Source organism: Nycticebus coucang, chromosome 21 (genome assembly GCF_027406575.1).
Source record: "Nycticebus coucang isolate mNycCou1 chromosome 21, mNycCou1.pri, whole genome shotgun sequence".
NCBI classification, from domain to species: domain Eukaryota; kingdom Metazoa; phylum Chordata; class Mammalia; order Primates; family Lorisidae; genus Nycticebus; species Nycticebus coucang.
In genome coordinates, this window is record NC_069800.1 from 44,763,473 (window position 1) to 44,789,429 (window position 25,957).

General features: G+C 41.5%; 1 protein-coding gene across 2 annotated transcripts in view; it reads right to left on the reverse strand.

Moving 5' to 3' along the window:
- Positions 1-25,957, reverse strand: part of TTI1 (TELO2 interacting protein 1) — a 50,740-nt gene that overhangs the window by 16,301 nt on the left and 8,482 nt on the right. Inside the window, exons 2-5 of one of the 2 annotated variants that reach the window (XM_053573678.1) lie at positions 13,749-16,091; positions 8,391-8,579; positions 5,362-5,510; positions 2,035-2,175 (exon numbers count right to left, since the gene is read on the reverse strand). In XM_053573678.1, coding sequence (XP_053429653.1) covers positions 2,035-2,175; positions 5,362-5,510; positions 8,391-8,579; positions 13,749-16,050 — 2,781 coding nt within the window. In that variant the 5' untranslated portion in view covers positions 16,051-16,091. The remainder of the gene's footprint in view (positions 1-2,034; positions 2,176-5,361; positions 5,511-8,390; positions 8,580-13,748; positions 16,092-25,957) is intronic. The other variant, XM_053573679.1, reaches the window with a different exon arrangement.

The following is a 25,957-nucleotide window of genomic DNA, read 5'->3' on the forward strand; positions in this document are numbered from 1 at the left end:
ATTCTTGTGATGCTTTATGAAGAAGAATGTGTTCCACCTCCATCCAGGTTAATACAAAAGATGTAAAGTCTCCATCTTTTTTAGTGGCTGAATAGTATTCCATGAGATATATATATATACACATTTTATACATATATATATATATATATACACTATAGCTTGTTAATCCATTTCTGGGTTGGTGGGCATTTAGGCTGTTTCCACATTTTGGTGATTGTAAATTGAGCTGTGATAAACAGTCTAGTTCAGATGTCCTTATGATAAAAGGATTTTTTTTCTTCTGGGTAGATGCCAGTAATGGGATTGCAGGATCAAATGGGAGGTCTAATTTGAGTTCTTTGAGGATTCTCCATACTTCCTTCCAAAAAGTTTACATTAGTTTGCAGTCCCACCAGCAGTGTAAAAGTGTTCCCTCCTCTCCGCATCCACACCAGCATCTGCAGCTTTGAGACTTTGTGACGTGGGCTATTCTCACTGGGGTTAAGTGATACCTCAGGGTGGTTTTGATTTGCATTTCTCTGATGATGAGCACTTTTTCATGTTTGTTAGCCATTCATCTGTCATCTTTAGGGAAGGTTCTATTCATCTCTTTTGCCCAGTGATACATGGGATTGTTGGGTCTTTTTTTGTTGATTAATTTTAGTTCTCTCTAGATCCTAGTTATCAAGTTTCTGCCTGATTCATAAAATGCAAATATCTTTTCCCATTCTGAAGGGTGTCTATTTGCTTTGGTTATTGTTTCCTTAGCTGTATAGACAATTTTATATATTTTAATTTGGTTCAGTATATGCTGAAGGATCTAACAGAAAACCAAACAACTTTAGCCATGTACATTAAATGCATTCCCAGCTTAATTTTATGTCCCTACATATCTTTTTTCTTTGCTTTATCTTGCTTACCTTCTTCTAATTTATGTTAGCTTGCCATGTTAAATGTATCTCTGTAGGCTGCCTTAAGTCCTTTTTAGAATAAGGAAGGATATAAATAAATAACCTAAAATGTGCATGCTAACGTAAGCCAAACTAAGTCAGGTTGAATAATACCTTACATACAAACAGGCCTTTTAGCTTTCCAAAGCATTTCACCAAATAGTCCCATTTTATTCTTGACAACACTATGAGAAAGATGGGATAGGTGTTCTTAAGACAAACCTGAAAGTAGGTGGTCCTGGGCTTTGCCCAAGGTCACTTGACTGGGCAGAGGATCTCCACTGCCAGGACCTAAGCTCCTGGGTGCAGTGCACAGAATACAGGCATGAACTCACTGATCTGGGTTCTAGCACTTCTTAGCTGTATGATCTTGAGAAAATTCCCTAACTTCTCTGAGCATGTTTTCTCCTCTGCCAAAAATGGACATAATAATATACCCTCCTCATGGGAGGCTGGCTGTGAGATGGGCTCACGTGTGGAGGAGTGCTGAGCTCACTGCACGGCACATGAGATGCTTAATAATTACTGGCGTCTTTTTTAGATAAAAAAGATAGTAGATACTAGTTCGCTCTGCTTCAAATTTAAAAGGAAACTGACTTTTATTTTCTTCTTTGTGCTTCTGTTGTTTTTCTATACTTTCTATGAGGTACGTGACACTGCAATCAGATAAAAAGAGAACCAATCCAGGCCGGGTGCAGTGGCTCACACCTGTGATCCTGGCATTCTGGGAGGCCGAGGTGAGTGGATTGCTTGAGCTTGGGAGTTCAAGACCAGCCTGAGCAAGAGCAAAACCCCATCTCTAAAAAAAAAAAATAGCTGGGCGTTGTGGCAGAAAAATAGTTGTGGCGTTGTTGTCTCCCCAGTAGCTAGGATTATAGGTCTCAGCTACTCAGGAGGCAACAGAGTTGCTTGAGCCCAGGAGTTTGAGGTTGCTGTGAGCTATAATACCAGGGCATTCAACCCCAGGGCAACTAAGTGAGACTCTGTCTCAAAAAAAAAACCTAAAAAACCAAAAACCAATCTTTAAGACTCTGGTAAGCTGCTGTGGGTCCCTGAGTGCTACCTCCATCCTCATGACAGACAGTGGGGGCCACCAGTGCAGTACCTTGAAGGCCCTAAGCACTGCTAGGGGAGTGTCTTGTGTGAGTCTGTGCACGAGTGAGGGCCAGACCCGGTGAGCCAAGGGAAGGAGCTGGTTCTTGTGGGACTGCAAAACCACCACGCACAGATCTAGCACATCCAAGACCTGAAAGACAAAATTTTGGCAGATGGTAAAGGCTGGAAACCAAATGCCTGGGATCAAGTCACCATTTGTAAAGAATATAACTTAGAAATGCACTAACTGGCTAATGGTTTACTGAGTGCTAGATGACAAATACAGGCTAGGTACTGGAGAGAGACACAGGGACAAAACACACACGTTTGCTTGTCTTCTTGAGGTTTATGGTCAATTGGGGAAAGACCTTAATTAGATAACAACCAAATAAAGAGAGGGTTACCAAGTAGGACAAGAAGGGAAGTAAAGGGTACAATGGAAAGAAACTAAGGGAAGGACCTAAACCACACAGGCTGTCGGGCAGGCTTCTCCGAGGAAGTAGCATCTAAAAAGAGACATAAAGAATGAGTATGAGCTGGTCCTGGGAAGAGCGAGAACGGCAACGCGAAGAGCACAGCAAGCTCGCGCTCACCTCCATGTCTTCCTCATGGCGGTTTCCAGTTTCTCCCAAACTAAGGCAGGGAGAATAATACCTTACCTACAAACAGGGCTTCTAGCTTTCCAAAGCATTTCACCAAACAGTCCCATTTTATCCTTGACACTATGAGAAAGATGGGCTAGGTATTCCTAAGACAAACCTGAAAGTAGGTGGTCCTGGGCTTTGCCCAAGGTCACTTGACTGGGCAGAGGATCTCCACTGCCAGGACCTAAGCTCCTGGGTGCAGTGCACAGAATACAGGCATGAACTGGAAACCACAATGAGGAGGACCCAGAGGTGAGACAGAGCTGCCTGTGCTCAGGAAACAAAAGATGGGCTGTGTGGAACCTGGAGAAGGGGTAAATGGGGCTGGACCACAAAGGGGTCACATGAGGAATTTTTATTTTGGACTACGTGCAATGGGGCACCATCAAAGCATTTTACACAGGAAAGTGACATGACATGATTCATGTCTTAAAAAGGTCATTCTAGTTGCTGAGTGGAGAATCAGCTAGTGCTGATTTGAAGGGGTAGAGAGAAGTGAGGAGGTCCTTTGGAAGGCCACAGGACAGGTTCACATGAGAGCAGAGTGATGTGGCCACATGATGGAGGCGGAGGCAGAAAATTGAAGAGATCTGAGATCTGTTTTGGAGATGACATGGCTTAAATTGCTGAAGAACTAGATATTAGGGAGAGGAGAGGAAGAGAGGTATCAGAGAGAGCTGCTTGGGTTTAGGGAGAGCGACTGAAGAGATGCCACCAGGTGACGTGGGAGCCACAGAGTAGGAGCATGTTGAAAGGCTGAAGATCAAGTCCTGTTATAGCTGCATGGAGAGGCCAAGTGGGCAGCTGAGGTGCAGGCTAATCTCACAAGAAAGCTTTGGCGTAGCCTACATGTAAATTGAGTTTTCACCTTTCTTAAGAATGTTTCCTGATCTCTGATAGCTCAAAGTTCACTGAAAACAGCCTGCGTCAGTGTCACAGGCAGTGGTCAGTAGGAGACCGCTGCGGGCTTCCTTCTTGGGCATGGGGCAGCCTTCACGGAGCAGGTGTGGGGCAAGTGTGAGACAGACAGACTGAACCTGCCAACATTAAGCAGTAAACTGGGTACCTACTCCATGCTGATCCACACTGAGATTGGAACAGAAGAGGCCTTGCCACTGAGGGGTGACCACTAAAGCAGGGGAACAAGAAAAAGCTCAGTCGTGTAGGAGACAGCACAGCAGTACAGTAGAAATGGCTCTGGTACCACTGACTGGCTTTGAATTGGAATTCTGCCATTAACTGGACAAGTCACATTATAGTGCACATTTCCCCCCTCTGCCTGGAATGTTCTTCTCCCTGACTTTGTCCCTTCGCACGGTTGGCTCCTTCTCAACCTTTAGAAATTTTATTGTCTGAGAGAGGCTTTCCCCAAGGACCTAGTCTAAATCAGAATGTAAGCTCTGAATTATTAAAGAGGGCTTGGTACAGAGTGGGTTCTCAGTACATGTCTGCTACGTGGCTAAATCACTACATTTATATTACTAAGCATATAGAACCTGCGTATTATCTCAGCAGGGTTTCCTTGACTTGTATGTGTGAGTTTGTGTACTGCCTCTCTTCCTACAACAGAAAGAAATCATGTCTGCATCATTCCCTTCCGCTTGGCCTGCAGTAGTCCTTGATGAGCAGTTAGTGAATAAATGAATGAGTGTAAATGTCATCCTGATAACACTGTGGGGTTAGGTACCATTACCTCCATTTTAGAGAAGATACTGAGGCTCAAAATAGTGAATTAATTTACTCAAAAGCACAAGCCAAGTAAGGGTTAGAATCAGGATCAGAACTCAGATACGTAGGTCTGATTCCAACACTGATGCTCTTGATAATTATGGTGTGAATACCACTGCTACAAAACCTCCATAAAAGGGAAAGTTTTGAATGATATGTTGGAGTTTTATGAATGTAATCAACCAGGCACCTACCTTAAAGCCTGGCATGTAACAGGCACTCAAAAGTGTTTACTGAATGGAACGGCAGATGAATGCTAAGTGGTGTCTTGGGAAGACTACATAAATTCCACACAACACAGACTCAGATTTGAGATAATCTGTAGATCGGGGTTTCCCTGATCACCCCAAGCAAGGCCATGTGCTCTCATCACTAACAGGGAGTCACTAAAGCAGTTGCATTCCTCACTCCTGCTTGGGAACAGGGAGAAGTGTTGCTTTCCTTTGGGTATAAGATCTTCTCCTGGGTGACTCTGGAAGCCCCGGCCCCCACTACCATCCCACCCCACTGTCCTGTTATTGTAGTCATTGTTGTATATTTTAAGCTTTTGCTGATGGAGTACTGCTTGGGAAAGTGCCTGCAAATCAGGATGTAATACTATGAAGCAGAGTTTTTCCTAGGATGAAAATGGAAACATAAACAGATAAGGGCTAGTGTCAGCTCTGGAAGAATGACCACTTTAAAGTATTAAAACCTGCATCCTACATTGACTCAGATCAGAAAATGATATCCTTTCCAAAGCACATGACTTTCTTTGCCTTGGAGATTGAATGAACTCCCAAACTCTGTGGTTTTAATGCAGGGTTTTGGCATCCGAACTGACACGGAAGGATGTAAATTTATCCCACAGATAAATTCTTCTCGATGCCTTCATATGGGCTATGAGATAAAGGAATCTACTTGCTCATCTGTGTAGCCATTGGCAAACAGGCCACCCCTCAGTCCTGGTGCTCTGTGACACTGACCTTCAGGCGGATTTGCAGACTTTTATCTGACATCAGGTGGATGCAGCGCTCCATCACTTCTGTGGCTATTTGGATGTGCACTGGCAGTGGTGGCTCCATATCTGGACGGGTATCATTCTCATCCACTTCAGGAGGGACTGACTGCTCCTCTGGAAAAAGAACATAACTGGGACAGTGTCTTATGAGAGATGCCCCAACCCAGCTTCACCCCAAACTTTAGACTGAGGAACAGGACTTACAAGAAGAAAATATACAGGAATGGATCGTAAGGAAGCCATCTGAAATTTGAGTCAAGTTGTATAAGTCAAGATGTTCACACCAGCATTAACTGTAACAGCTGAAAACTGGGAAAAGCCCTTGCTATGGTTTAAATGTGTCCCCCAAAATTCAAGTGTTGAAACTTAATGGCCAATGTGATAGTATGAAGAGGTGGGGCCTTCAAGAGGTGATTAGGTCAAAAGGACCCTCTCTCATGAATGGGTTAAGGCTCTTATGAAAGAGGCTTCACACAGTGTCAGCTCACTTGCCTTTCTACCTTCTGCCGTATGAAGATACCTCATTCCTCCCCTCAGAGGAAGGGAGGGATGGCAAGAAGGTACCATCTTGGAAGCAGAGCGCACCCCTGTGAGACCACTGAACTTGCCATCACCTTAATCTCCAGAACTATGAGAAAATAAATTTCTGTTCTTTATAAATTACCCTGTCTCAGATCTTTTATTACATCAGCATGAATGGACTAACATACCCTCCACTCAAGGGGGAATGGTTCCATAAAACCTTGGTATATCCATACAATGGCATGTGATGAGGTCCTTAAAATTTGTGTTTAGCAAGGGTTTTAATGACAAGGGAAGATGCTTAGGAAATACTATTGTGTTAAAAAGGGAAAAGCAGGTTCCTGTGGCTCAGAGGGATAGGGCGCTGACCCTATATGCTGGAGGTGTCGGGTTCAAACCCAGCCCTGGCTAAAAACTGCAAAAAAAAAAAAAAGAAAGAAAGAAAGAAAAAAGGGATATAACGTATTTATCTCATGTGCTGATTACCAGCTATTACCATTCTCTTCTCACTGTCTAGAGTGCTGTATTGCATGACATAGGTGTAGGTTTGTACATTAAAACAAAAAAGATATGAGAGTTGCATGATACCCAGGCCAAAATCCCTATCCTGAAAAATTTTCCTCTATCTACTTATAGCCCCCAGCCCTGCATCTAAACCCCCATTACCAGCTGTGCTCATTTCCACTGAGCTGAGCACCGTTCCCTTAACTTTTTCCCATTTCAGTTTCCTCTGCTGGAAAGACAGAATCTTACAGTAGAGGCTGCACCTGTCTCTAACAGACGCTGAAAAGATAAATGAAAATGCATTTGTAGGATGCTTGAATTTCTTAGAGAAAGGGACCTCAGATATACAAGGGTGCGCTTATGTGGTTAAAATAAAAAACTCAGGTCAAACCAACATTGAGCCAAACATTCCTTAGAATCCCAAATGTGTGGTATGTACTTGATGAATGATAATCATAAGAATGATAGGACCCGCGTTTTTTTCCCCTAGAGGAGGATTTGCTGTTTGAAATTCACCTATTGCAGAATGTTATTTGAGGGTTGTAGATTTTTCTGTTATTGGAAGAAGGGTTTGATTCATTCAGTCTGTTCCTAGTGATGATCAACTAGAACGGGAAGATTCTAAGCACAAAGGATAGATTTCAATGACAATGATCAAATTTTAAATAAGAATGGCAAATCCAGATTACAAGGGATCAGAATGCCTCCTTTTCTTCAGTGTTTCCAGGTTTGGATGAGACATGCAGTTCACAAAAAAGATTGGGTTAGCTCAAGAAGCAAATTTGAGAAGAAAAAGCCTGATAGATTTCTGATCAGGAAACTCTGTCCTTGGGGAGATCAAGGCTCAATCAACTCTGCATAAATCATTACTTGGGGCCTTGCTATTTAGAAGGAATTTGTTGTACTTAGTTGTATTGAGCTACTATTTCTTGTTATCCTGGAAGTATTGGCTTCCTTTCATCACAGTCTCAGAGTGGAGACTGTCAAAAAAAGAAAAAAAAAAAAAAAAAAGAAATCTGTTCAATTCCAACTTAACAAACTAATTTGAGACTCAGTTCAATTTAGGATAGTTCTGAGATCACCAAGCTCATTATGACTTGGCATTTTATATTTGCAGAGGAGATTCTAATAATTTATTAATCCTTTCATGACCTGAAGCTCCAGATTGAGCTTGTGAATAAAACAACAGGCCAGAGCTTCAACTAGCCTGACCTCCTTTCTTCTTTATCATATAAATTGGTGAGAAAAACATTGCAATCTCTTCCCACCAATAAATAAATGGACAAAGCATATGAATTGACAATAGATGTGAGGAAAAAAACTGTTAAGAAAGAAGCACACAGAAAAACATTTTACCTTGCAGGTAATCAAAGAAATAACAAGAACCATTTTTACCTATTAATTCAGAAAGAAGTAAAATTGGTAACAGCCATTGTTTGCAAGGTCATGGTGAAACCAGTGTTAACCCTGCAGTGCTGAAGGAAAGTTATAAACTGGCACAACCTTTTTGAAAGGCAATTTGGCAAGCATTAAATTATGTTCGTATCCTTGACCCAGAAATCCCACTTCTGGGAGTTTAAAGAAATATGCAAAAAAGAAAAAGTCACATGCACAGAATCATCCACTGCAACACTGTTTATTAGAGTGAAAGCTAGAAGCAGCCTAACTATCCCACAGGGGAACGGACACTTAGTAGCAGCTATTAAAATATTACTTGGAGAGCTGCTTATAAACACAAAAAGGGTACAGTGCACTCAAACTGCAGCTACAACCATGTAAAAATAGGTTTGCAATAAATAATTTTAAAAGATTACACAAAAAATGAGAATGGCTACATCAGCATGGTGATCTTGGTTTAAGTTAACTTTTCTTATTTCTAAACTCTTTGTAATAATGTTTCTTTTTTTTTTTTTTTTTTACAATAATCTGTTTCAAGAAAAAAAAAACTGGGTAAGCCAAAACAAATACCTTCCTCATTATCAAAATCCGAGATATTTCCATCTGCTACATCCTTCTCTTTGATGTAGTTCAGCAAAAACTGTTCAATGTCTTCGGCTGTGGTGGTATTTTCAAGAGTCACTGGGCTCTGACTTCTCTCTTCCTCTAAACTTTGCTCTTGGAGTTGCCTGAGATCATCTGGGTGTGGGAACCACTGGGCTGTAAATAAAGTGTTATAATGATCATTCGGTTATTAACAATAGACATTAGTGTTTTATACATAGAATAACCTCTCTGCCATGGCTGCACAGACCCCACATGATCCAGTCCTTATCTGCCTCTCCAATCTCTCCTGCCACCCCCATAAGCTCATTAACTGGCCATCTTCCAGTTTCTCCAATGTGCCAAGTGGTTTCCTGCCTCAGGATCCTTGCATATGCTGCTCTTGCTGTCTAGAATACTTTATCCCTACTTTGTATCTGGTTAATTCCAAGTCCCTTTTCATGTCCTAGTACAAATAGAACTTGTTCAATAAAACCATCCCTGACTCTCCAGTCTTAGGTCACCTATATGATGTCTTATATAACAGCACCATATTCTTTTATTTCACACCAACTCATCACAATTTGTAATTATGTATTTTGTGTATATAATTCAGCATCCGAATGTCCCATTATGCTCTGTGCTCTATTAGTTACCACTGGAAATCCAAATCTAATATGCCCAGGAGAGAGTGGGTACGCTAAATATATACTGAATAAAAACATACACGAGATTGAAAACATATAAGTGACAAAATTCTGAGTATAGAAGAGCAGCACACAAGAGCAGAATATAGGCTCTACAGAGCCTTGAGAATGGACAGTCTCACACTGTATTTCTTACATAAAATACTTCAGAAGGTTGTCATTCTTTCCCTAAAGCTTTCCCTTCTTTGGAGATGCTGATACCTCTGAAGTCACCAAAAAATAAACCTTAAATACCACTGAGTACAGTAGTTTCCAAACTGTGCCTTAAGGAGCCTTAGGGCTCTGCTGAAATGTCTTAGGGATAATAACAAGAAGGGGACCAAGATACAGCACCCTGAGGGGGTAGGTTCCAGAGTCTATCCCTTGGACAACCAGAGCAGCTTTAATTTCAACCATTTTTATATATAGGGTGACCCCCAAAGGCTTCATTTCAAAAAAAGCTCTTAATACTTAAAGAATGAACCAAAAAATCCCACAGCCTGAAAAACATTGCTGTGGTCCAGTGCCCTCCCTTTTGCAGATAGGAGGGAAAAGGATGCTGCTAACCTTTAGCACTTGCTAACCTCCTTTTCCTCAAGGAACATATTCACAGAACCAACGCGATAAGAGATGGGAAATGATGAGCCAGGCAACTACCCCGTTTCCCCGAAAATAAGACTTATTTTAAGGTGTGCTCCCAAAGATGCGCTAGGTCTTATTTTCAGGGGACGTCTTATCTTTCCTGTAAGTAGGTCTTATTTTCGGAGGATGTCTTATTTTCGGGGAAACAGGGTAGGAGCAGCAGAGAGCAAACGCTTGTGATGAGCTTTCAATCCAGTATCTGGAGGCTCCTGCATGTAGGGATCAATTGTGACAATTCTTCAATGTCTCATCCCCAGCAGTAAATCAGAAACTCAGTATAAACTAAGGGATTGGTTCCCAACTAGTTAAAGCTCAGATCCACCATTTCTACTGCTAAGACTAGACACACTGCAAAGATTATTTCTAGATTCAAGGCTAGTGCCAGACATTAAAATGTCTTTGCTCACAAATGGCTTTTAAACATATGAAAAGGAGCTCAACCTCACTCTTAATGCAAATTAAAACTATAATAAGGTGCTATTTTTCTCCCACTGGATTAGCAAAGATCAAAAGCTCGGTAATACATAGCATGGGCAAGGGTGTGGCAAAATTGGTACTAACTTACATTACTAATGGAGTTTAAATTGGTATAACCTCTTAGGACAGCAATTTGATACTCTCTATTACTTAAATGTAATACCCTTTAAACTACAGCATTTCTTTTTTTTTATTTTTTATTTTTTATTAAATCATAGCTGTGTACATTGATATGATCATGGGGCATCATTCACTAGCTTTACAGACCATTTACCAAGTTTCACATATACCCTTGTAAGATGCTAAACTACAGCATTTCTTTTGGGAATTCATCCTATTGATAGACTGAGGCATGTTCAAAATGACCTACAAAGATATTTACTGCAGCATTTTTTTTGTGGTGGCCAAAGATCAGAAACAACCAAAGTGTCTATCAAGAAGGGACTGGTTAACCACACCATGATGCAGCCCCGCAGTGGAGTCCTAGGCAACCAGAAAGAGAATGCAGCAAGCAGGCCTGTGTGTATGGACATGGCGCAGTCTCCAAGATTGGGAAAACATGACATGAACACTTTCTTCTTTTCAAAGCTATCCTATTTCTTTCTTGTTATGAATAATCAGCCAACTAGTGCTAAGCAGTAATTTAACTGATAGTTCTTGCCCTTACTGTGGCATCTAATGCTAAGTTAATACACATTCAACACTGCGTTTGTGGTAACTCCATTTTCTAAATGGTAGTGGGTTCTCTTAAGACCTTCCAAAAATCTTCTGAAACCAAACTTCCATGCCCATCTCAAGAGAGTGGCCCATAGGGCGGCGCCTGTGGCTAAAAGGAGTAGGGCGCCAGCCCCATATGCTGGAGTGGGGGGTTCAAACCCAGTCCCGGCCAAAAACTGCAAAAAAAAAAAAAAAGTGGCCCATTAATTAGGCAATCTAATGACAAACAGGAATCCTAGCATAGTGTGCTACTTCAATTCCTGACAGTACCAGCTCCACCTCAGTACTACTTAGTATTCAAAAAGTCAGTGTATTCTGGGTTATTTAAAAATTTTCAGAAAACTAAGAAAATGCCATGAAGGCTACGCTGAACAGTTTGATGAGAATATTTCAGATTGTACATGAAACCAGCACATTGTACCCCTTGATTGCACTAATGTACACAGCTATGATTTAACAATAAAAAAAAAAAGAAGAAAAAAAAACACTGGAAATGCCTGCAAAAAAAAAAAAATTTTTTTTTTTTTTCAGAAAAGTTCTAATTTTGCTTAGGATCCCCCAGAGCCAATCTTAACCATTCCTTTCTGTAAGGAATACACCCTCCCTTCCGCTTAAATTTATAAAAAAGAAGGCTCTATCAAGATTCTGACTGCGGTGCATCTTACAAGGGTGTATGTGAAACTTAGTAAATGTGGAATGTAAATATCTTAGCACAATAACTGAGAAAATGCCAGGAAGGCTATGTCAACGATTGTGATGAAAGTGTGTCAAACGCTCTGTGAAATTAGTGTATGATGCCCCATGATCATATCAATGTACACAGCTATGATTTAATAAAAAAATAAATAAATAAAAAAGATTCTGCAGGTTCAAACCCGGCCCCGGCTGAACTGCAACCAAAAAAAAAAAAAAGATTCTGAAGGACATTCCTCCTTCAGAGATGACCACATACATCAGCCATTAAGGCAATTCAATCTTTAAGGCTCAAACTGCTCCTGATGATACTTAGAGATATATCTGAGAGATACATTTCATAGAACTTTTAACTTTTTTTTAAATCTTAAATTGAAATATAATATAGTTCCCCCAAGCAGCAAAGGTTGGCTATATTTGGCCCGTGGAAGGCAGTCCCAGTCTGCCTCATAAGCAGCGTTTGTGGTAACTCCGTTTTCTAAATGGTAGTGGGTTCTCTTAAGACCTTCCAGAAATCCTCTGAAACCAAACTCCCACGCCCATCTTAAAAGGGAGAAGAAGTGCCTTAAGAGTAGGCCCAGGTAGGTCTTGCTCACACTAACTCCTCAGTGGACTAGCCCACTACACAGGCTTCTGAGAGGCTGCAAAATAAAATCCAAACTCCCTCCCTTGGCTTATGAGGCCCTGCAGGATTTGTCCTTGACCGCCTTTCCAATTTCATCTTACACCTCTCTCTACGATGGCCTCCTTTCTATTCTCCAAATACCCCAACCCCTTCTTCCCTCTGGGCCTTTGCGCCTGCTGTTCCTTTGCCTGGATGATTTTAAAAATCATAAAAACGATGTGACAGCCCTGTATGTACTGGTGGGCCCTTCTCACCCTTCAGGTCTTAGCTCTGGTGTCGCTTCCTCAGATAGGACCTCCCTTACCATTCAACTCTAAGTGGGCTTTCTCTGTTATGTCTTGCATCAGGGTGTTTAGTTCTTTCACAGTGCTTATCAGAATCTGCAAAGAACTTGTTTCACAATTTGTTTACCATCTCTTGCAGCTACAGGAAAGTTCCATGAATTTATTTGTCTCGTTCACTGTTGTACCTTCATTATGTAGCAGTGTTCAACATATGGCAGGAACTCTTTATTGAATGAATGAATAAAAGAACATTTATGTCATATATGAATGTTCATGAATGAATAAGTGAATACTAGAAATGTTGTCAGCTACAGGGCAGAGGACTGCCCCTGCTGCAGTCACTTTCCATGAGAAAGTATCTCACATCGTCTTGGCTTTTTCAACTGACAAAATGAGGCCAATGACCTTTTCTACCTCCTTCTGAGGCTACTAGCAATACTGAAAGAAATAACAGAAATTACATTCTTTGGATAAAAGGGATCCAGGTATATATATATTTTTCATTCAAAGATGGACTGTCCAGTTGAGCAACTTTTTCCTTATAACTGCAGTCCAAAATTTTGCCATTCTAATGGTGGCTAACATCTTTAGCAGGCACTGGCAGGATCAAAGGGAAGAAAATAAACTCAAACCAAATCAGACAATTAAAAGGTTAAAAGGAAGTCTCTAGATCTGCTCTGTCCAATAATGGTAGTACTCATTAGCTATATGCAGCTATTAAAATAAAAACTTCAGTTTCTCAGCTGCACTAGGCACATGTGGCTAGTGGCTATTGTACTAGATAGAACAGATATAGATTATTTCTATTATAGAGTTCTATTACATAATATTGTTCATCTAGACTATATGTACACTGAATAATTCATGCTATTCCCGCTCTTCATTAGTACTGCTAACTGTAAGCATTATCAGGAGCAGCTTTAATAACTATGTGATCTGGCTAAGTAAGATCTCCCTGACTCTTGGTTTTTATTTATAAAATAAGCTAATGTTTATATTTAGTCTGCAGGGTTTATATCCCCGGCACAGAGCAGAAGCTCAGTAAATGGTGGAGATTATTGAAGGTATAAAAAATAAACACCAAAACTCCACTGTAACATGTGAGACTGAATAGACAACGATTCACGTGTCCTCCAGAGCATAACAACAAACAATGCAAAAAACAAAGTGAGGATACTGAGGCTTGTCCCCCAAATCAGCATTAAAAAGACTCTCAGTATACCTAATGCTGCCAGTAGGGCCTGCAGAACACCGACAAAGGAGGCAGCTCTCTTATCGTGAAATTGGTCCAGGGTGGCCAAGACATCTTGAACCACATCTGCCACCAAAGGAAGCAGGCTAGCGTCTGAGTTCCGCAGCATAACTGCCAAGACCTTTGGGGTATGAGGGTGCAGAGCCAGATGTCGCAGATTTAAAGAGATCCCATTCACTAAATAGTCTGAATTTTGATTGATCAGGTGCTTCAGGGAGTCATAGCCACAAGCATGGCAAATGGCCACCATGGTGTTGGTAGCCACTTGACTAATGAGTAGGGTTTGGTCTCCAGCCTTCTCCAATACTGGATACAGGGCTGACATTAAAAGCAAACGAAAGTCTTTTCCTAAAGCATATGCAAACTGACCAATTCCTTCCAACTGGATGCATATTTGCCAGATGTTGCTATTCATGAAGCAAATAGTGGGACTTGGTTTTGAGAAGGCTAGAAAAGAGGTAACTTGGTAGGAGTGTGCACCAGATGTGATGGCCTGGAGCCCTGACTCCTTCACCATTAGCTCCTCTCCCATATCCTCAGCTTCCATGCCAGTAACCAAATACCAATTTTCTTGACTTGTGTATTCTTCAAGTATAGATGTCACAATCTCTCTTAGTTCCTCTGGGCTTGTTTTAATATGGTTTTCATGAAGATCCTCCACCTCCGGCCCAGCAGCTCCTGCAACCAGTTCATTAAGGATCATGGCGGCTTGTTTCCGATAAATCACAGATTCGTGGTACAATTCCATAAAGTGATCCACAAGCAAATAAAGGTTTCCATAATAACCAAGAAGCTGACAAACTTGCCGCAAGAGCAAGAAAATCCTTTCATCTGTGAAGAAGTGGAAATATCTCCTCTGGATTTGGTTCCATGGTTGTGCAGCTGAGGTCTTTGGAGAAGCATTCAGATCATCATCATTCCAGCGCCGCTCTTCAACAATCTTGATGTCAGCCACATCTAGTTCTAGAACTTGAATGAGTGCTTTGGAAAGGCGTTGGAGATGGGTTGCAGAGTTGAGAACAAAGTTTACTTTTGGGCCCAAGAGTTTCAGATAACCGAGTAATAAGGACAGTGTAGAAAATCTGCCCTGATCATCTTGGGAGTTCATTAGACGAGGAAGAGAAGTGGCCAGGGAATGCAGGCTTTCTGACAAGATGTCAGCGAAGGCTTTGTTGCCCACTACTACTTTCTGATCTGCAAAATGTCTCAAAACTTTATTGCACTGGGCTTGGACTTCAGGACTCTCATCATTTACTAGCCCCACTAAAGCCTTCAGAAGGGGACCGGAGGATTCAACCAGTGACTGACTGCACCTCAAAAGAAGGTCCTCCACAAGTCTTACCAATTCCAGCCTCACTTTCCAGTGTGGGTGAACTGAAACACATTCAGTTATCTTTTTTATAAGGATAGTCAACTTGTCGCAAGTATTTTTTACCCAGTCTGCTTCCCTGTGAACCATTAGCTCTGCTACTCTGTTCTCAACTGCAGGCTTTGTTTGGATGTTTGAGATTCTTTTGATCTGTTCATCCGCCATAATGAAGCCCACTGTCTTGTAAAAGATCATTAGGGAAGATACGACAATGCTGTGACCTTGTTTGAAGTCTCCTGTGATAACCCTGGTCAGTGCAGTTGAGATGCCAGGTAAAAAAGAAGCAAACAAATCCCCCAGCTGCTTTTGTTCAAGCTCATCCAAGGACCTTGGATGGTCTTGGCAATCACATTGAAAGAGTAGAACCTGTAAACATTTTAAGGCAGCAATTTTAATTTGCTTTGATTTCTCCTGTTCTGCTAGGCCTAACAGTAAAGATACAGCAAATCCTAAACGTGGCAGAATGGAGGGCTCATAAAAAGTCAGGATGATGTCTCCATAAGCTGAGTGCATTAGTGTGCTGAGTCCTCGGATCACAGCCAATTTCAACTCCTCTGACACAGCCGCGAGTTTCTGGGAGTTGGGTGAATATAGACAAGCAGAGAGCTCTGAGAAGAGTTCCCGGAGAAGCTCTAGTTCTTTCACACACGTGGAGGAGAGGACAAATGTGAGGCATTCCACCACACTCTGCACCAGGCGCTCTCTTTTGGGCCCTGGGGTCTTCAGGGTAAATCTCAAAGGGAAGAGGATGTACTGCTGAAGTTCCTGAAGGGCACTGTCACTTACAGCTTGTAACTGGGTCTGTAGATGCTCCACATTCTCCACTGTTTGCATCTTTGTGAGCTGAACACAGACTGGACGTAAGACACCAAAGGCTTCCTCGGGAGTATCAAAAACTGCCATTGTGCAAAAGTTGTCTTCTCACTAGGGAAACATCCTGCAGGCTGAAGGAAGGAAACTTTTCAGTAAAGAAGGGCAAGCTCAACGCAAATACAAAGTGAACTCGCATTCACTCACTCAACAGACATTACTAGGAGCCACTGCACAAGGCACTGGTAGTGCAAAGAAACTGAAATGGCGGCCAGGCGTGGCAGCACGTGCCTGTAATCCCAGCACTCTGGGAGCCTAAGGCAGGTGGACTGCCTCAGCTCACAGGTTTGAGACCAGCCTGAGCCAGAGCAAGACCTTGTCTCTAAAAATAGCCAAATGTTGTGGTGGGTGCCTGCAGACCCAGCTGGTTGGGAGGCTGAGGCAAGAGAATTGCTTGAGCCCAAAAGTTTGAGGTTGCTGTGAGCTGTGACCCCACAGCACTCTACGAAGGGAGACAAAGTGAGACTCTGTCTCCAAAAAAAAAAAAAGAAAGAAAGAAAGAAACTGAAATGGGATGGCTCCTATTCTTAGGGGGCCCTCAGCCTAGTGAAGAAAGCAAATGTACAGTTATAATACAGTCTCTTAAGGATTAAGACAGGCCTATGTTATGGTCCTGAATGTGCAAGAGTCATATCCCTAAGAAAGCCAGGATGGGTTTTCACAAAAAGAATAAGCCTGAGCCACGACTTGAGGGTTGAATGAGTAGGAATCTGTGGGCTTTTCTGAGAAGTTCGGAATTTAACTGGTATTGATAGAGAGCCACTGAAAGTTTTGTGTTTTAAAAACGGTGGTATTCATAGAGTAAAATGTACTATCTTGTGTAAAGCTCAGTGAATTTTTATGTATGTACAGACCCATGTAACCGCTACCCAAAGTAAGACAGAAAATATGTCCAGCACCCCAGAAAGCTCCCATCATGCCCTTTACAATCAATTCCTATCCCCCATGCTCAGAGGTAACCACTCTTCTGATTTCTCCCACCACAGATGAGTTTAGCCTGTTCTTATCATTGGGAGGTTTAAGCAGGGGGTGAGATGGCCAACTTTATGCATGGAAAAGGTACTCTGGCAGCCAGAATAAGATCTGGGTGAGAATGATGAAAGCAACACAAAATGTCAGTGGGCGCCCAGGAAGATGGGGAACCCAGAAGCACACACTATCACAGAAATCATGGGAGAGGACAGATTCCAGCAGGATGGAAAGGTAGACGGCAGGCAGGCAGGCAGGCAGGCAAAGGAGACAGGTTTATAGGTAAGCAAAGAAGCTGAGCAACTTAATACCCGAGAGTCTTTCTTTTCTCTGAGAAGAGACATTCAAAGTCACAGACTGACAGTGAACAACGAGGAGGATAAACAGAGGGCTCGAGGAGAGAAATAAAAGTCTCAAATATTCCCTCTGGGGAAGCAGAGCATGCTGGGAAGACATAAAAGTGTGGCCCAAGGGTACTGAGGACTGAGCTGAGGTGGAGAGCATAAATGTGTACAACTGTAAAATGCCGGCCTTGGATGGACGTATCTCTCTTTTTTTGTCTACTTGCTGGGGGCTTCTGAAAAGATGATGAAAAGAAAAGTGCTTCTACTGCCTCTGTGTACCCCCAATTCCACGAACACTCTTGAACCCAGTGGCTACAGACAGGCAGGCAAGTGGTGCCTGGTGGGTGTGGGCAAGATTAGCTCAGTCCAGAGAGAGCACAGGTGAGGATTTTCCCCTTGGGTCAAGACAGACTCTGGGGCACAACTGAGACTCTGATAGCCTGGAGAGGGTATGGCCCACTGAGCTCCGCCGACTCCTGTGAGGAAGGGTCCTGCTGGTCCCTATGAGCTATGAAGATAGCTTCTGGTTTCTGTAGCCCTAAGAAGCCAGGGAATGGAAGAATCTTTCCTATCCCAGGATAGAAAAATGCCAGGCGTGGCTGTCATAAAGCTTGGCTGGGGTCTAATGACACCCCACTGGCATCAGCTCATACAATGATGATGATGCAGAGGATGGTGTGCCATCCCCTGCCTGGGACACTGGTAGTTGGATTAGTTAGTAGGAAAAGAAGACAACTCCATAATGAAATCCAGCAGTCAAAAGGAAGAAAAGCATTTCAGCATGCCTTGAGGTGGTGAATCTTAGATTAACAGAACCACTAAAAGAAGCAGACAAAAATTTGAATAATAACATGACCAATTAAGGAAGTTCAATTACAAGATAAAAGATATTTCTTAGAATGAAAAACATGATTTTCCACACAAAAAAGGTCGATGGATGAATTTCTTTTTTTTTTTTTTTTTTTTGTAGAGACAGAGTCTCACTGTACCGCCCTTGGTAGTAGAGTGCCGTGGCGTCACATGGCTCACAGCAACCTCTAACTCTCGGGCTTACGCGATTCTCTTGCCTCAGCCTCCCGAGTAGCTGGGACTACAGGCGCCCGCCACAATGCCCGGCTATTTTTTTTTGTTGTTGTTGCAGTTTGGCCGGGGCCGGGTTTGAACCCGCCACCCTCGGCATATGGGGCCGGCGCCCTACTCACTGAGCCACAGGCACTGCCCGAATTTCTTTTTTTTAAAATAAAGATAGTTAATTGCTGAGACCCAATTAGTGGCCTGGAAGATCAAGCAGAGTTACCTTAACCCTGAGCAGGAATACAAGAGATGGAGATTGTGAGACCTGGAGGACGGATCTGGGAGAAACAACATTTTTCTTAGCTGGAAAAAGATTTATCTGGAGATTAAAAAGCCTGAAGTATACAAGCCTGACCCCATTCTGGTAAAATCCCTGAACCCCAAAGATGAAGAGAAAAATCACACTTTCTTTTCAAAGAAAAAGAAATCGGCTTTGAACTTCTCATTTGCAAAAATGGATGCTAGATGGTGGGATACTATTTACTAATTGCAAATAAAGGATTGTGGCTCCCAAATTCTAGATACAGTGAAGATATTCACCTGTCAGGGTGGAAGAACATTATGTAAAAGAAGGTATCACTCATATGATCTGCCAGAGAAAGATAGGGGGTGGGGGGAAGGAAAACTCTGTTCAAACAACTCAAACCAGAGAACTAAGATGGGAAGATAAATGAAAAAGAAAACATTAGTGAGCACTTATTTTTTCTTTTAGCATGAAAACTTTCTTCAAGTTGAAGTATGAAAAAACAGACAAAATCAGCAGGTCTCTTGATAGCACCTGGGTGAGGGCAATGGCCTGGGGCTTTCTCTTATTCACCACAGGAATTTCAAGAAGATAACCTAGAGTCCCCCGGAGTGATGGTTCCTAAACTATGTTCTCAGATTACATAATAAAAACTGTAACAGAGCTAATTAAATGGGAAACATAGTATGCTAAACACGAACTCATGTTCCTTATGTGACTTACGGTCCTCACCCAAACTAGAAACCTTGAAATCTGTTTTCTTTCACCTCTCAATCCCATCATTTCCTACATTTTAAATTCTAACCCTTTGACATTTGTCAATCTGTTGATGATGATAACTAAGTGTTTCATGTAGATACAATTAATTCTTTTTTTTTTTTTTTGGCCGGGGCTGGGTTTGAACCCGCCACCTCCGGCATATGGGACCGGCACCCTACCCCTTGAGCCACAGGCGCTGCCCAGATACAATTAATTCTTAATGATTTCCTCTCTGGCCCCCTTGGCTTGTGTTTGCCTTTGCTGAATCCACTTGATACTTTGTAATCTTTCTAAAAGATTACTGAATCCCATTGATACTTTAGTAATCTTTCTAAAACAAAAATATGACCACTCTTTCCATCCTTTAAATTCTTCCACTGCTCTCCACAGCTGTAGAGTACAAACACTTCTAGGTACGCATACCTGGGTACTACCAGGGCAATAGGACCATCAGGCCCCTGCCTGTCTCAGCAACCTTATCTCTCACTGCTTCACCCCTTGAACCTGCAACCATGTAAAATAATAAAACTTGCGAGTTTCTAAACAGCTGATGCCATTTCACATTTGTCTACCATTTCCCATCACTGAGCACACCTCTATTATGGTATTTAGCATACTGTATTATTTGTGTATATGTCTGTCTTACCTTAGACTGGGGGTTCTGTGACAGCAGGGACAATTCTATACCTAGAAGCTAGAAGAGCATCTGGCACATGCAAGCACTCCAAAAACATTCATAAAGATTCTGCTTTCAAGCAGAACATGGAAGGGTGTGGCAGGCTAATATTACTCCTAATGACTAGAAAAGGACAAATAAATTACAAAAATAATTCTTAAAAGCATCCATACTTGTGGAAGTAACAAGGACCAGATGAGTGAAGGTAGATGTTCAAAGTCAACAGTCAATAGCTTCTGTGTGTGTTTGTTGTTTTGTCTTGGTGCATCTGTTGAATCTGGACATGGACGTGGATTAGGGTGTGGTTATTACTGCGGAAGGAGAAACCACAATGCTTTTAATGGTCCTGTGGGGCCAGATAGACAAAACTAGTATTGAAGGGCTTTGAGATACCCTCAAATGTACTTCTGGAAGAAGACTGCTACTGGGGACAAAGAAAGAGTGGAGAAACCAATCTGGTGTTCTTTAAAGCTAGAATAAAAAAACGAGAGCGGTGGTTCTCAACCTTCCTAATGCTGCGGCCCTTTAATATAGTTCCTGTGGGTCGAGACCCACAGGTTGAGAACCACTGAACTAGAGATTTGAAGAACCTTAAATACTGGTTGCTATTTTCCTTAACACAGTTGGCAAATTTTGAAGCTATGTAAAGTGGTAGGCTAAAGAACTAAGTTGAAAACATTTAAGGGGCATAACTGAATCTCCCATACTCTTTCAAGTCCAAGGAGACAAAAAGACTATCAGGCTTTCAATTAAAAGTCCTGGAAAACCACCCTCTAATAACAAGTATGAATCAGAATAAGTCTGAGGCTTGCCAGAATTGCAACCCATCAGTGACACACTTTAATACCTGATAGGACTGACGTGTTCAGTTAAGAGAAGAAAGGAGGAAATCTCTGTGGTAAAAGATATATGGAACCATTATGATTCTATATGATATACAGTAAGAATTATTTTAAACCTGTGAGCAGGCAAAATCATGTAACTGATAATCAAGAGAAAAAAATAGGTATTAGAAGCAGACTCATAGATTGCCTAAACATTGAAGTTAGCTGCCAAGAACGTTAAAATAACCAAGATTAATAAAGTCAAGAAACAGAGGAAAAGATGGACAGAGAGAAAGGATAAATAATTGTACCACAAAATTGGTTGGACTCTATTTAAAAACTCAAATGGATACTCTAGAACTAAGAAATACAATATTTATAAACAAGAACTCAATGTAAGGTTGTAAGGTTTTTACAGTAAGTTGGACTTAGCAGGAGACAAGATTAAAAATACCCAAACTCAAGCAAACAAAAGAATGGTGAACACAGATAACAATATAAAAGGCGTGTGGAATATATTAAAAGGCCTCACATGTGAATAAATGAGTCCCAGAAGAAAACATACCTTAGAGCAGAAGCAATTCTAAAATATCTAAAACAAATCAAAGAGATTAACCTGCTGATTCAAGAAACTCAGCAAATGCCAAGTTAACCAATACAAAGAAAACATACACAGACACGTCACAGCCAAATTGCTGAAAACCAAAGATAGAGAAAAACATCTGAAAAGAGCAAAACAGTAAGAATGACAGTTGATTTCTTAGCAGAATTGACAAAATTCAGGAGTCAACAGAGTGTCTTTAAAGTACTGAAAGAAAATAGCTACTGGCATTGAATTTTTTATTCTACCAAAAAACTTCCAAGAAAAAAGGTAAAATCAAGATTCTTTTAGATAAATAAAACCTGAGGAGTTCACTGCTATTGGGATCACACCAAAGGAAAAAAATAAAGTGAGACAATGAATCTAGGCAGAAACATGGAAATGAAAGAAGGAATGAAGAAAATGGAATACTTCAACATAAAAGGATATTAACTGTACAAACAATCGCTATTATGTCTTTTGTAGTTTAAGCATATATAAAACTGAAGGGTAAGACAATAACGCAAAAAAGGTGGGGAGGGAGAAGGAGTTACATGTCTAAGAGTCTAGCAGCATCAGGAAGTGATAAAATAATTTCTATTAGATTGTAACATGTCAAAATCTTGAATACATGTTAAAGGTAAACTCTAATATAATTATAAAAGGATATCTACCCAACAAATTCATAGGGCAGTAAAAATGGAATAAATATATTTTTTTTGCAGTTTTTGGCCGGGGCTGTGTTTGAACCCACCACCTCTGGCATATGGGGCCAGCACCCCATTCCTTTGAGCCACAGGCGCTGCCCGGAATAAATATTTTTGATTAATTCAAAAGAAGGCAAAAATGAGAAAAAAAGAAAACCAATGAGACAAACAGAAAAATCATAGTAAAATGGCAGACAGAAGTCCAACTAAAACAGTGGTTACGTGAATTCAGAGCTTCTCAACAGTGGCGCCACTGACATTCTGGGCTGAATCATCCTCTGTTGGTGGAGACTATCCTGTGCGTTGCAGGATATTTAGCAGCATCCTTGGCCTCTGTATCTTGGCCATTCATCTATCCACTAGATGCCAGGAACACTCCTCAAGGTGTGACAACCAAAAATGTCTCCAGATATTTCCAAATATCTCGTGAGGACAAAAATTGCCCCTGGTTTGGTAGAACCAATATATTCTCAGTCAAAATCCCAGCAGAATTTTTATAATTTTGAGATTCACTATAAGGGTACAATGATAAAAAAAAGAAGTGTATAATTTCCAGCCAGAGCAAGAGTGAGATGCTGTCTTTATTAAAAATAGAAAAAACTAGCTGGGCTTCGTGATGGGTGCCTATAGTTCCAGCTACTTGGGAGGATGATGTAAGAGATTTACTTGAGGCTTGAGGTTGCTGTGAGCTATGATGCCACAGCACTCCACCTAGGGCGGTGTGTAATTGCATAAAGACAGAAAAACAGATTAATGGGACAGAAGAGTATTCAGAAATAAGACTAAATGTAGAAAAGAAAGTCCAGATGTAGACCCACATACCTGACAAATGGACAGTAAAATGAAGTTGGGGAAAAGAAAGGCCATTTCAACTAAAGGTTCTCTGTCGCTTGGCTATCTATGTGGGGAAAAAAAACAAAACGGTATCTTCATTTCTAAAGAAAACAGGACATTTTTATGATCTTGGAGTAGTCAAAGTTTTCTTAAATGGGATACATTAAAAAAACTAACCAATTCATCGTTTTTTTTGAGCCAGAGTTTTACTCTGTCACCCTGGGTAAAGGGTTGTGGTATCATGGTTCACAGGAACATTAATCTCTTGGGCTTGAGCAATCCTCTTGCCTCAGTACCTGGGACTACAGGTGTGTGCCACTACGACTGGCTACTTTTTTCTATTTTTTAGTAGAGACAGGGTCTTATTCTTGCTCAGGCTGGTTTCAAACTTCTGAGCTTAAGCAATCCAACCGCCTTGGCCTCCCAGAGGACTAAGATTACAGGTGTGAACCACCATGCCTGGCCTGACAAATTGACCTTTATTAAAATTAAGAACTTTTGTTCATCAAAAGAAACTGTGTTAAGAAAGTGAAAAGGTGGGAGACTCCTGTGGCTCAATGGGTAGGGCGCTGGCCCCATATACAAGGGTGGCGGGTTCAAACGCGGCCCCGGCCAGCTAAAACAGCAGTGACAACTGCAACAAAAATAGCCGGGCATTGTGGCGGGCGCCTGTAGTTCCAGCTACTCGGGAGGCTGAAGCAAGAGAATCACATAAGCCCAAGAGTTTGAGGTTGCTGTGAGCCGTGTGACGCCACAGCACTCTACCAAGGGTGATAAAGTGAGACTCTGCCTCTACAAAAACAAACAAACAAAAAACATTCAATATCATTATTCAGAAAAAGGCGATTTAAAACCACAATGAAATACCATTACATACCCACCAGAAGGGCTAAATTATAAAAACGAAAAAAGGAAAAGGAAAATACTAGGTGGTAGCAAGGACAGGAAACAACCAGAACTTTCGTTCATTGCTAGTGGGAGTTTAAATTAGTACAACTAGTTAGAAAACTCTAAAGGTAAGCATGCATATGCTCTATGATCTAGCAATTCTCACTCTAGATCAACAGACATGTATATATAAGGTTATCAAAAGATGCGTTCCAGAATTCACCCTCTACAATTACCCTCATACAGAAATTACTCAAATGGCCATCTATAGCACAACAGATAAACTGGGCACATTCTTCAATGAAATACTACACTGATTATGATTTAGTACAAACAGAGATCCTCAAAAGACTGGGTTAGAGGCTCAGAAATATATAAACCGGTTTTCTGCAAGGAAGACAGCATAACACATTGCTACTTTGACATGACTATAAAAGACAATCACATAGCTTTATGGGTGGCCATGAAATCACACTTGTGTGACAATATGTCAATTACAGAAAGAATTGTTTATAGAGATTTAGAGCTTAAGGAATCCTAGATTCTATTTCTATACAATGCAACCCTGATTATTTAAAGTGATGTAGCAAATTTAGATATGTATGTAATTGACAGCAAGAGGGGCATTCTGGCCCAGAAAGTTATTCTAGGATAAGGCATCCTAGAACAAGCTGATTCAAACAAAGCCACCGAGTTCAGATAGTGACTGAGTAAACATAAGCACGAACAAACAATTCTTGACTGCTAATGGCATGTCAGCCCTTCCTAGTTCAATCTTCCCTCACGTGGTCCTAGAAAGAAGGCACTGCAGAGGCAGAAGAGATCTGCACCAGGAAAGCATGAATGAACTCTTTCCCTCTTGCAAGCATCTTCCCCGCCTCCCCAACTTTTTGTAAGTTGTAACAGAGATGGGCTATGTAAGATCCCTGAGCGGTGATGTATAGGTGGTGAAGACAAATGCAATATATGGTGTTATACTTTATAGACACTTAAAGGATAGGATCACAGGGTACCTATTGTATCATACCATCAAGAGGTAAAAAAGAGAAGGGAAAAAAAGATGTGCAAAAGAAATTTGGGAAGAAAATGACTAACCATAGGGAAGCACTCATAGAAGGAGGATTTGTGTTGGGGTGGGGGACCACACGCTTGAGACTGTGTGGGAAGGCTGCTTGAAGCAAAGGTCCTATCACAAGAAAAGGCTGAAGGGAGAAAAGGTAACAGCACCTAACAAAGGCAGAGACAAGACAGAGATGCCATCAAGGTCAGTGAGCCTGGCTTCACACAGTTATTCCGATGAGATCACCTGCTCAGGGTTTCTGCACCTGCTGTTCCCCCACACATCCCTGAGGCTCCCAGACCACTTTCAGGGCTTTGCTCGAACATGACTTCTTTTTTTTTGAAACAGAGTCTCACTATGTCATTCTTGGTAGAGTGCAGTGGCATCATCATAGCTCACGGTAACCTCGAACTCTTGGGTGATTCTCGTGCCTCAGCCTCCCAAGTAGCTGGGACTATAGGCACCCACCACAACCCTCAGCTATTTTTTTATTGCAGTTGTCCTTGTTGTTTAGCTGGCCCAGGCTTGGTTGAACTCACCAGCCTCAGTGTATGTGGCTCGCACTGTAACCACTGTGCTATAGGCGCTGAGCCTCGAACATGACTTTTGAGTCAGGCCTGTGTCATTTCCCTGCTTTTCTGATTTTCCTCCATAGCACTTAACACCAGCAGTCAAAGCAGATTATTTACCTGTTTGTTGTTTCTCTCCTCTCACTAGTATACAGGCTCCATGAGGCAGTAATTTTTGACTTGTTTGGTTATTGCTTCCAGCACAGAGCAGGTATTCAATAAATGCTTGTTGAATTAATGGCCATAATCTGGTTCTCTCATGTTTAAGAGCTTTGATATCATCTATGTCTGAACTGGATTCTGGGTGAAAACTGTCATATTCTTCTTCCCTTGGGGTGAGTTTTTCCTACAGGTGGTTGATCTCATCCATTATGGGAGGATCTTGCTAGATCCATTCTCAGGGGAAAAATAA